The 12,902-nt window shown below is 32.4% G+C and overlaps 1 protein-coding gene across 15 annotated transcripts in view; it reads right to left on the bottom strand.

Annotated features, from left to right (window-relative positions):
• Nucleotides 1-12,647, bottom strand: part of LOC143067041 (serine/threonine-protein kinase 26-like) — a 34,547-nt gene extending 21,900 nt beyond the window's left edge. For 14 of the 15 annotated variants that reach the window (XM_076240007.1, XM_076240011.1, XM_076240016.1 and 11 more), the window contains exons 1-3: nucleotides 12,227-12,647; nucleotides 6,960-7,235; nucleotides 3,918-4,083 (exon numbers count right to left, since the gene is read on the bottom strand). In XM_076240007.1, coding sequence (XP_076096122.1) covers nucleotides 3,918-4,083; nucleotides 6,960-7,235; nucleotides 12,227-12,238 — 454 coding nt within the window. In that variant the 5' untranslated portion in view covers nucleotides 12,239-12,647. The remainder of the gene's footprint in view (nucleotides 1-3,917; nucleotides 4,084-6,959; nucleotides 7,236-12,226) is intronic. The other variant, XM_076240008.1, reaches the window with a different exon arrangement.
• Nucleotides 12,648-12,902: the final 255 nt, after the last annotated feature.

Genomic DNA, 12,902 nt, shown 5'->3' with positions numbered 1-12,902 from the left:
AAAAAAAATCTTGCTATTGCACAATATTTTGCAATTAGATATTTCTTGCTTACTATTCTGGACAAAGAAAGATAACTCTAATTAAAAAAAATTTTGATATTTCACAATATTGTGCAATTAGATATTTCTTGCCATTGCGCAATACTGTGCAATTGAAAAGACTTGCTATTGCACAATACTAAATATAATAATTTTAGATCCTGATTTGGACCAACTTGAAAACTGGGCCCATAATAAAAAATCTAAGTACATTTTTGGATTCAGCATATCAAAGAACTTCAAGATTTCAATTTTTGTTAAAATCAGACTAAGTTTAATTTTGGACCCTTTGGACTTTAGTGTAGACCAACTTGAAAACAGGACCAAAAATGAAGAATCTACATACACAGTTAGATTTGGTATATCAAAGAACCCCATTTATTCAATTTTTGATGAAATCAAACAAAGTTTAATTTTGGACCCGATTTGGACCAACTTGAAAACTGGGCCAATAATCAAGAATCTAAGTACATTTTTAGATTCAGCATATCAAAGAACCTAACTGATTCATTTTTTGTCAAAATCAAACTAAGTTTAATTTTGGACCCTTTGGACCTTAATGTAGACCAATTTGAAAACGGGACCAAAAGTTAAGAATCTACATACACAGTCATGACAGTTAGATTCAGCATATCAAAGAACCCCAATTATTCAATTTTGATGAAATCAAACAAAAATTTAATTTTGGACCCTTTGGGCCCCTTATTATGTTGGGACCAAAACTCCCAAAATCAAACCCAACCTTTCTTTTATGGTCATAAACCTTGTGTTTAAATTTCATAGATTTCTATTTACTTATACTAACGTTATGGTGCGAAAACCAAGAAAAATGCTTATTTGGGTCCCTTTTTGGCCCCTAATTCCTAAACTGTTGGGACCTAAACTCCCAAAATCAATACCAACCTTCCTTTTGTAGTCATTAACATTGTGTTTAAATTTCATTGATTTCTATTTACTTAAACTAATGTTATTGTGCGAAAACCAAGAATAATGCTTATTTGGGCCCTTTTTTGGCCCCTAATTCCTAAACTGTTGAGACCAAAACTCCCAAAATCAATCCCAACCGTTCTTTTGTGGTCATAAACCTTGTGTCAAAATTTCATAGATTTCTATTGACTTAAACTAAAGTTATAGTGCGAAAACCAAGAAAATGCTTATTTGGGCCCTTTTTGGCCCCTAATTCCTAAAATGTTGGGACCAAAACTCCCAAAATCAATACCAACCTTCCTTTTGTGGTCATAAACCTTGTGTTAAAATTTCATAGATTTCCATTCACTTTTACTAAAGTTAGAGTGCGAAAACTAAAAGTATTCGGACGCCGGACAACGACGACGACGACGACGCCGACGCCAACGTGATAGCAATATACGACGAAAATTTTTTCAAAATTTGCGGTCGTATAAAAAGCCCAAGAATTCAATTTTTGTTAAAATTAAACTTAGTTTAATTTTGGACCCTTTGGACTTTAATGTAGACCAATTTGATAATGGGACCAAAAATGAATAATCTACATACACAGTTAGATTTGGCATATCAAAGAACCCCAATTATTCAATTTTTGATGAAATCAAACAAAGTTTAATTTTGGACCCCGATTTGGACCAACTTGAAAACTGGGCCAACAATAAAAAATCTGAGTACATTTTTAGATTCAGCATATCAAAGAACCCCAAGGATTCAATTTTTGTTAAAAGCAAACTAAGTTTAATTTTGGACCCTTTGGACCTTAATGTAGACCAATTTGAAAACGGGACAAAAAATTAAGAATCTACATACACAGTTAGATTCGGCATATCAAAGAACCCCAATTATTCAATTTTTGATGAAATCAAACAAAGTTCAATTTTGGACCCTTTGGGCCCCTTATTCCTAAACTGTTGGGACCAAAACTCCCAAAATCAAACCCAACCTTCCCTTTATGTTCACAAACCATGTGTTTAAATTTCATAGATTTCTATTTACTTATACTAAAGTTATTGTGCGAAAACCAAGAATAATGCTTATTTGGGCCCTTTTTTGGCCCCTAATTCCTAAACTGTAGGAACCAAAACTCCCAAAATCAATCCTAACCTTCCTTTTGTGGTCATAAACCTTGTGTCAAAATTTCATAGATTTCTATTGACTTAAACTAAAGTTATAGTGCGAAAACCAAGAAAATGCTTATTTGGGCACTTTTTGGGCCCTAATTCCTAAAATGTTGGGACCAAAACTCCCAAAATCAATCCCAACCTTCCTTTTGTGGTCATAAACTTTGTGTTAAAATTTCATTGATTTCTATTCACTTTTACTAAAGTTAGAGTGCGAAAACTAAAAGTATTCGGACGAAGACGACGACGCAAGATGAAGCAGGACGACGACGCAGGACGATGACGCCAAAGTGATAGCAATATACGACGAAAAATTAAAATTTTTGCGGTCGTATAAAAACTGTTTAGTCCCTGCTAAGGGAACTCTTCAGGTGACTTTTGCACTGACTATAGCATTATGCACTGGTTTTGTTATTGTATTCTAATATTGTATAAAAGTTCCAAATATGAGGCCCCTCATGGGGGGGTCCTAGTAATCACATAATCACCATTTTTTTGCCAATATAATCACATAATCATTAAATATTTGCTTATCTTTAGTAATCAAATAATCATAAACTAAAAATACAGTCCTAGGTAATCAAATAATCATGAAATATTTGGCTTAATAATCAAATAATCATTAAAAAAACGGCCAAGTAATCACATAATCAAAAACCCCATGAGGGCCCTCAAATATGGTCTGTAGGTTTCAGTTTGGAGTTTAAAGTCAAGGTGGCTCAGAAGCCATAAGCATGCTAAGAGTAAGTTTAAGGTCATTTATACCTTTCATTTACTGTAGGAAAAGATGATTTTTGATTCACAGTTGAATAAACAGGAAACATTTTATTGTTTAAGAGCATCTACAAATATCCCTTTTATTACTTTCAACCTATGTTTGATAAAGGGACATAACTAAGTATGATGTTAATGACACCATCCAAATTTGATCTTGAACTGTGTTTTGTAGAAATAAGCATTGTATGTAAATCAAAAGGAAGCTCATGTCAATAAGTATAAACAATTCAATAAGTTTCATGCAAATTTGTTTGAGCATTTTTGAGTTATTGTCTTACATATTGGCAACAGGATTGACAACCGTATACCATAATATGTCACATAAATCTGTGTATAAAAATCACATGTAAGAGCTTCTTCATCCTCATTGTACGGCTTCAATATCACAACTATAAGTTCATTGATTGGCTAAAAAGTCCCCTCATTATAGGACCACTCCCATGGTTTAGAAATTGTCTTATTGGGACCAACCAAACATTCTGATATAAGTTTGCAAGCTTATTATAGTGTGGAATTGTTTTGGACATCAATTCAAACAAAAATGTTATTTCAAGACATGCTCAGCACCAGACAGAAGCATTCTTTGATTGCAAATGTATGTCCATTATCCAACTAACACAGTACTTTTGAATAGGGAAGATTAAATCCTGTCCCGCTGTTTCTAATTATGACTTGTGTTTTGCATTTGACTATAGATTTTTTGTTGTTGTTGCAACCCTTGCTTCACAGTTTTTATTTGTTGTTTCAACCCTTGCTTCACAGTTTTTATTTGTTTCAACCCTTGCTTCACAGTTTTTATTTGTTGTTTCAACCCTTGCTTCACAGTTTTTAATTGTTGTTGCAATCCTTGCTTCACAGTTTTTTTTTTTTTGTTGTTGCAACCCTTGCTTCACAGTTTTTATTTGTTGTTTCAACCCTTCAGTTTTTATTTGTTGTTGCAACCCTTGCTTCACAGTTTTTTTGTTGTTGTTGCAACCCTTGCTTGGCAGTTTTTATTTGTTATTTACAATATACCTTTTATGTCTCTATGTAATTTTCTCTCAGAATGTAAATAATCTAATCCTTTAAGAATTTCCCTTATTATAATGGCAATGTCAGTTTCAGAAAATGGTCCTGCCTTCATTAAATCTAATGCTGAACCACCACCTAAATATTCCATTATAATCCATAACTTTGAACCCTGTAAAAACAAAACATAAGTACAGTCATCATGGTCATAATAGTAGTGAACATTAAAAAAATATGTCTAATCACAAAATTGCCTTTATCAACGCTAAAATTGATCATCAATTATATAATCCATACCTTTGAACACTGCAAAAAATAAACATAGGTATTACTTGATTTATTTCACTTGACTGGGCGGAGTTTAACCGATTCGCTCATAATAAACCAGTCCATCTATAGAAAGGTGTTTGAGGATAAACTCATCAATGAAGTGTCCAGTCATTCTTTTGTAAATTCCTTTGATGACACAAATAGGTGATTAAAAATCAGTAATAATCATAACGGCAATCATCCTTATCACACACATCTTCTGTCCTTGTGCAAAATTAAAACGTACGCTCCGCCCGATCAGTTAAAATACCATTGGTAAAAGAGTCATGATAGAAGTGCACATTTACAAAATATTTTTTATCACAAATTTGCCTTGATCAACAATAAAATTGATCATCCATTAAAATCCATATTAAGAATGATAAAGATTCATAATAAAAAATTTCCATCCAAGAAATAAATTTTATACATTAATTTCATTTAAACTTTGGTGGATGATGTCTCATTGGCAATCATACCATCTCCTTATCTTTATATTAACTGTAAAACAAATATATATGAGTTAATACAAGTGAAATATTGTTGTACTTAATGCATCCAGACACTAAAACAAAGTGTCTGTAGTTCACTATCTCAAATATGAACTCAAATGTCAATGAAGAGTTAAGAGTTGAATGAATGTAAGAGCCTACGTTTAATAAGCAACTTATTTAACATAGGCTCATCATACTTGCTATATAGATCTGTGTGGTCTATGATAGGATATAAAGGATCTATATAGCATACAGCCCTTGCACAGTGGGAATAACATGATTGTGAGTAACTTTACATCTAACTTTAGAAGTTACTGTAAGTTATAAACTATAGACCAGAGGGACTGCTTATATTCTTCTCATTGGTGGGAAACAGTAAGTTATAAACTATAGACCAGAAGGACTGCTTATATTCTTCTCATTGGTGGGAAACAGTAAGTTATAAACTATAGACCAGAGGGACTGCTTATATTCTTCTCATTGGTGGGAAACAGTAAGTTATAAACTATAGATCAGAGGGACTGCTTATATTCTTCTCATTGGTGGGAAACAGTAAGTTATAACTATAGACCAGAGGGACTGCTTATATTCTTCTCATTGGTGGGAAACAGTAAGTTATAAACTATAGACCAGAGGGACTGCTTATATTCTTCTCATTGGTGGGAAACAGTAAGTTATAAACTATAGACCAGAAGGACTGCTTATATTCTTCTCATTGGTGGGAAACAGTAAGTTATAAACTATAGACCAGAGGGACTGCTTATATTCTTCTCATTGGTGGGAAACAGTAAGTTATAAACTATAGACCAGAGGGACTGCTTATATTCTTCTCATTGGTGGGAAACAGTAAGTTATAAACTATAGACCAGAGGGACTGCTTATATTCTTCTCATTGGTGGGAAACAGTAAGTTATAAACTATAGATCAGAGGAACTGCTTATATTCTTCTCATTGGTGGGAAACAGTAAGTTATAAACTATAGATCAGAGGGACTGCTTATATTCTTCTCATTGGTGGGAAACAGTAAGTTATAAACTATAGACCAGAGGAACTGCTTATATTCTTCTCATTGGTGGGAAACAGTAAGTTATAAACTATAGACCAGAAGGACTGCTTATATTCTTCTCATTGGTGGGAAACAGTAAGTTATAAACTATAGACCAGAGGAACTGCTTATATTCTTCTCATTGGTGGGAAACAGTAAGTTATAAACTATAGACCAGAGGAACTGCTTATATTCTTCTCATTGGTGGGAAACAGTAAGTTATAAACTATAGACCAGAAGGACTGCTTATATTCTTCTCATTGGTGGGAAACAGTAAGTTATAAACTATAGATCAGAGGGACTGCTTATATTCTTCTCATTGGTGGGAAACAGTAAGTTATAAACTATAGATCAGAGGGACTGCTTATATTCTTCTCATTGGTGGGAAACAGTAAGTTATAAACTATAGACCAGAGGAACTGCTTATATTCTTCTCATTGGTGGGAAACAGTAAGTTATAAACTATAGACCAGAAGGACTGCTTATATTCTTCTCATTGGTGGGAAACAGTAAGTTATAAACTATAGACCAGAGGAACTGCTTATATTCTTCTCATTGGTGGGAAACAGTAAGTTATAAACTATAGACCAGAGGAACTGCTTATATTCTTCTCATTGGTGGGAAACAGTAAGTTATAAACTATAGACCAGAAGGACTGCTTATATTCTTCTCATTGGTGGGAAACAGTAAGTTATAAACTATAGACCAGAGGGACTGCTTATATTCTTCTCATTGGCGGGAAACAGTAAGTTATAAACTATAGACCAGAAGGACTGCTTATATTCTTCTCATTGGTGGGAAACAGTAAGTTATAAACTATAGATCAGAGGAACTGCTTATATTCTTCTCATTGGTGGGAAACAGTAAGTTATAAACTATAGACCAGAGGGACTGCTTATATTCTTCTCATTGGTGGGAAACAGTAAGTTATAAACTATAGACCAGAGGGACTGCTTATATTCTTCTCATTGGTGGGAAACAGTAAGTTATAAACTACAGACCAGAGGGACTGCTTATATTCTTCTCATTGGTGGGAAACAGACCTGTCGTGCTCCCTACCATCATAGGAGGCGTATAACAAAATCAACAACCAAAGTTTAAGAACTGTTCTGAAAAGTCGCAACTGATGTATTTTTCTATGAGATAATTGTCTGGAATTTTATATTAAAGATATTGCAGTAACATACAAACATTGCTTACCTTCAAATATGAACCATAATATTTAGTGACAAAGGGACTGTCACACTGTGAAAGGACCATAATTTCTTGTTGTATATCTTCAATTTCATCTTCGGCTTCCTCTAAGTCTATGATTTTAATAGCAACTACTTGCTGACTTTCATTGTCTATTCCTTTAAACACTTCACCAAAAGATCCCTTCCCAATCTTCTCCATTTTTGAAAATCGAATTTCCGGATCAACGTACATCTTCGTTGCTCTCTCAACAGGAGGCTCTTCTCTAGAGCGAGATCTCTGCTGTAAAAGATCATTTTGATATTTACACAAAAATCTAAAAAAATATGAATGTATTCATATACAATAAAACAAGACATATATTTGACCTGTAGGTAACTACTTATTTATAATCAAATTGTGTATCAGTAATCACATGAAAATGCTTACTGATAATTTGTTAGTGAGCGACAGGGCCAAAGTAAAAATCATCAATTTGAAATTGACCTCCATTTTTCATCAGTAAGAAGTTCTAACAAATCAAAATTTTAAAAGCAACTTTGGTCAAGTGGCTCATAATTTATTGAAAGGAAACAACTTACATTATCATTTCTCTTTGGTTCAAGGAACATAACTCCTTAACACTAAAAAGTGATAAATTGTCAGTATTCAATTTGAGCTCCACTTTGTTGTTAGTGTGAACATATCAAAATTTAAAAAGCATTGATTGAGGGTAACAATTTATTGCAGGGAAACTGACGGCAGTGGTTTGCCCACCCGCCTGCTCTATTTCACCAATTATAACTGAATTATTCAGATCCTTTGGAGAACCTAGTCAAAAATTATGCTGCAACATTAAGCATCCCTTAGTAAGATACTCACTACTTTATGTATTTATAACAAGGACAATTCAACAATTAAGGACTAAAAGAGCATCAAAACCAAAGGTGCTCCTTGTCACATTCGTGTTGAACTTAATACTGAACATAGATCTAGACATGCTATGTTTTTAAAATAAGTAATAATTTTTCTCAGTTGAAACTGTTTCAAAGATCAGAGGAAAGGGCTAATAATTTTTCAGTGTGAATGAAACCTAAACAATATAAATGAATATAAACCAGAAAAAATACCATAAAGACTTTTATGGATATATTGATTTTTTTCACCTATATATGACTAAACTAATTTGAGGTTACAGAATTTACATGCTCTATACACATGATACAGCAAATAATTCAATATTAAAAATAGTGCAAACAAATTAAAAATATGATATCTTCTTCACTGAAACTTTATCTCCATAAATGCTTAATGTTTACAATTGCCACCTAAATTAAATGTACATAAACAATAGGACTTATCTGTCAATTTTACTTCCTTCTCCCTAAATATTCTTCATTATGTCATAAAATTCTTAAGATTACATCAAATTTCATTTGAGAATTGAAACTTTTGTCTACATTTACATGTTCATGTTTCAACCTTAAAAAATGAATAAAATTTAATTTACCTAGGCTATATCAAATAAACAAATTGCTCTGAGGCGATCATATTCTTTAAATATTGATTGTCTAGTTTTGTTGTTGTTTTTATTTAAAGGCCAAAAGTTTATCTTTAACCATATTTTATCTTAAATCTTCATGATTGACACATATATGTATTCAATACAATGAAATGAAGTAGAAATATGACCAATACACAAAATTGCTCATCGATTTCATGACAAGTTTAAGAAAACGCCCATGATCTCTTTTACTATGTAACAACAAAAAGGACTTCCTCATTGCAATGTAAATATAAAACATAAGTTCTCTTCTCATTGCAATATAAATATAAAACATAAGTTCTCGCCTCATTGCAATGTAAATACAAAACATAAGTTCTCGCCTCATTGCAATGTATATACAAAACATAAGTTCTTGCCTCATTGCAATGTAAATACAAAACATAAGTTCTTGCCTCATTGCAATGTAAATACAAAACATAAGTTCTCTCCTCATTGCAATGTAAATACAAAACATAAGTTCTCTCCTCATTGCAATGTATATACAAAACATAAGTTCTCTCCTCATTGCAATGTAAATACAAAACATAAGTTCTCTCCTCATTGCAATGTAAATACAAAACATAAGTTCTTGCCTCATTGCAATGTAAATACAAAACATAAGTTCTTGCCTCATTGCAATGTAAATACAAAACATAAGTTCTCTCCTCATTGCAATGTAAATACAAAACATAAGTTCTCTCCTCATTGCAATGTAAATACAAAACATAAGTTCTCTCCTCATTGCAATGTAAATATAAAACGTAAGTTCTCTTTCATGTCTGTGATACCTATACCTAAAGTACTGAAAATATAGTTGAAACAAGAATGTGTCCCAAGTACACGGATGCCCCATCCGCACCATCATTTTCTATGTCCAATGGACCGTGAATTACATTACTGGGTAATTTCCATACCAAGTATAAACATTTCTATTTGGATTGTAAAAAATTTGACACATTGTAAGTTTTTGATACAGAATAAATCAAAGAACTTGAAATTGGTTATAATTTTATAAAAAAATTTTGCTTTTATGCAATACTTAACCTGTTTCAGACTAAATATATTTTTTTTCTAATACAATTAGGCTGAATCAGCAAAATAAACTGTGACCCCCAATTTTTCTTTCGAAAATTATAAATTTGGGTCTTAAAATATTTTTTTTAAATAAATGCAAATCTTAATCTTATATGGAGAAAGTGAACATATATTTTTTGAGAATTGGAAAAAAATAATTATGATCAAAATATTGTGCAATATTGTGCAATCACCTTCATAATCCTAATAATGTATGCTGTGTATACATGTGTTCATCTTGTATTGTTTAAACATCTAATGTTTTCTTCTTGTCGTTTTAGTGTAAATTTTATCAGTTTTATTGCTTGGTTTTCTGTTTAATATTATTTTTCATGAGAGAGTGTCCAAAAACATTAGAACCTAAATTTTACTTAAAATTGCAATATTTAGACCTGTCATTATCAGGTAATTTTTTCTTGTTTTATTTATTATAATTCTAATTAGTATTTTCTACTTTAAAAGAAGTCATGGTAATATTGTTTAGGTCTATGCAGAAATAACATAAATAAATAGGGATTGATATGGGACACAGATGATGCCCCCACTTGCATATCAAATAAATTTATAAAGGAACATAACTGAGGAACGGTAAAAGTGATGCTTCACAATTTTTTTATCTGAGTTTTTTGGTAATAAATATCGAGCTTAAATTTTATATCATTTAGATAAGGCAATTTTAGGTTAGAGAATGGACATGAAAAAATCAGCAATTTTTCCATTTCATGTATGTTAACTCAAGAACATTAAAAGTGACATCACCAAAATTTAGAACTTGATCTATATATATATACATGTATGTAATATTTGACACACCATAGGTTTCTGACACAGAATAAATGTGGTCAGCTTAAGTTGAACATTTACCTAGTATGTTCCCCTGATGTGCAACTTTGTCTGAGGAGCCAAGGGTTAAAGTTGTAAAAGGGACAATAAACTTACTTATCCATGAATATTCAGTCAGTGTTTTAATATACCGAAAGAGACAACACTGACAACAGACAATAAATGTTGGGGCTATTTCTACTTTTGTAATATAAAAAGCAGAAACCAAACCATCCTGTTTAACATTTACTTCATGTTTATTTTTTAATTGAATGCTCACTTTAACTTTAGAGATGAAATCTTTCAGTATATTTCAAGCACTTGTCAGAACTTATATTATCAATATCTCTAGACATTTCTTTAATTCTTATTCTCAATCTGTTTACTATCAATCGCATTTTCTAATTTGGTCACCCTTGAATTAGCAGTCTGCACCAAAAACTTTTTCAACTACTAGTCCGAAGACCACTATTCCAACATTTTTCTTATTGCAAAATCTTACTAGTCCATATAAAACTTTACTAGTCTGGGGCATACCAGTGTGGGGCATCAGACTAGTGGTTAACCATGCAGACTGAATTAGTGATGTAGGGGTAAAGCACTGGTTTGGGGGTGAGGTATTTGTGTATTTTTAATCCGCAAGTGACTCATTGATTTTACATGTATATGAAATGAAAATCATGGTCTGCTGTTTCAAAAAATATATTTTTGTAACATGTTAAAGGTTCATCCCAAGGTGTCGACAAATATTGGCATGTTACACATTGTTAACTCCAAGTACAGACCTAGATATACAAAAGTAACCAGATGCTCTGCAGCTTTATACAACCACAGAGGTCGAACCCTAAAGTTACTATCCAGAAACCAGCTGTCTTCAGACGATGCTGACGACAACGACGCATACCACAATAACGTGATACCAATATACGATCAATTTTTTCAATTTTTGCGGCCGTATAAAATATGTATTAATGTTACAGAAAAAAAACATTTTGGATTTTGATATTCATTTTATTCAGTCTGCAGAAGATACCAAACTGAACTTCATGTGATAGGGCCCTCTGAGTAACAAATCACCTATTGCCAATGTCAATCAAAACCTGCAATACAGAATATATATACACCTTTAATATCGCTATGTGTCCGCCATTACTGGACATCACACAGGTTCCCATAAAATGTTGACGTCATAATGCAAAATAACTGATGCCACAATGGAAAAGACAAAAGTGATAGTTGTTTGACGTCAATAGTTCAAGCGTTACAGATTCTCGGGACAGCAGGGAATATCGATAAGGTATATTATTCTAATAATAGTCACAATACTCAACTTATTCTAAAATCAGTGATCGAGTGGAACCACCTTAAAATTAATGTAGTGCACGGGCTGAGATTTGCAAGCTTTAAAACTACCCTCGCTCAGTCAATAATACAACCGTGCTCTCTTGACCGTTGTATTAAAGCCAGTATTGGTGTCCACAATGTATTCATACAGATATATGGCATAATATGCTTTTAAAACAGCAAACAAAGCACATTAAAATCTCAACTATAGAATGTTTTATTTTATTAAACATAAAATACCTTTAACTTTATATAAATACAGCCATACCTTTAACATAGTATTCGGAGTAAATTCCTTTTATAATTCATGATTACAGAGGGGGACATAATCCTTGAACATTACGGTCATTAGTCCAAAAAGAAACCATCATTGGACTAGATTGCATGTATGAGCTATTAAAGAAGGGGTATACAACTTTTTCGGAGAAAAATATATATTATTCATAATTCACAATTTACTCTTGTTTAACTGTAGATGGGGGTTGTCAAGTCGTATAAATGATCTTACCTGCGCCATCATTTTTACACAAGTGTCAAATATCTCACAACGAAAACAACTGAAGGCCTATGCGGGAAAATGGAGTACGGGCAGATTTTATGCCTTTCTAAAATGTTCAGTTTAAATGTTTCGATTTTTTCTGATATCATTAGAGAATGTTATTTATTGTATTATGTCAGATAAATGCAAATTTCGCTCCATCAGGCGATCTATTCCTGTTTCGGCCATGTTGTTTCCGCCATCTTACTTCACATGTAATATGGGCGTGGCTATCATTCCAGTTTTTAAAGGTAGCAAAATAGTTCTACAAATCGGACTGATTTGGTACGATATCTATGTATCAATAATCTTATTTTATCATTTTCCTTTCATACAAGTAGTTTGTTGTTGTCAAAAAAGCTACTAATTTATCTATCTAGGCAAATCTTTGTATTTCATATCAATCCGCAATACAATTTAACCTGATTGACCCCTTCAGGTGTAAACCTGCTCCTTGTCATTCAACCATGCTTATAACTTGATGATAATATTTTTTTTTTGGGGGGGGGGGGCGATTTATTGGTTTCTACGATACTTGCAAATAAACATCAGTATTAAGTAACTTAGTTAAACTTTCCTTTTTCGTCTTATTTTTCGACTAAAATTCTCAATAAATTGATTGAATGTTTAATTTTCAGTGTTTCAT

This window comes from Mytilus galloprovincialis, chromosome 3, assembly GCF_965363235.1.
Source record: "Mytilus galloprovincialis chromosome 3, xbMytGall1.hap1.1, whole genome shotgun sequence".
Taxonomy (NCBI): Eukaryota; Metazoa; Mollusca; class Bivalvia; order Mytilida; family Mytilidae; genus Mytilus; species Mytilus galloprovincialis.
Note: the sequence above shows the minus strand (reverse complement) of the source record. Positions and strands in the feature narration are given on the sequence as shown.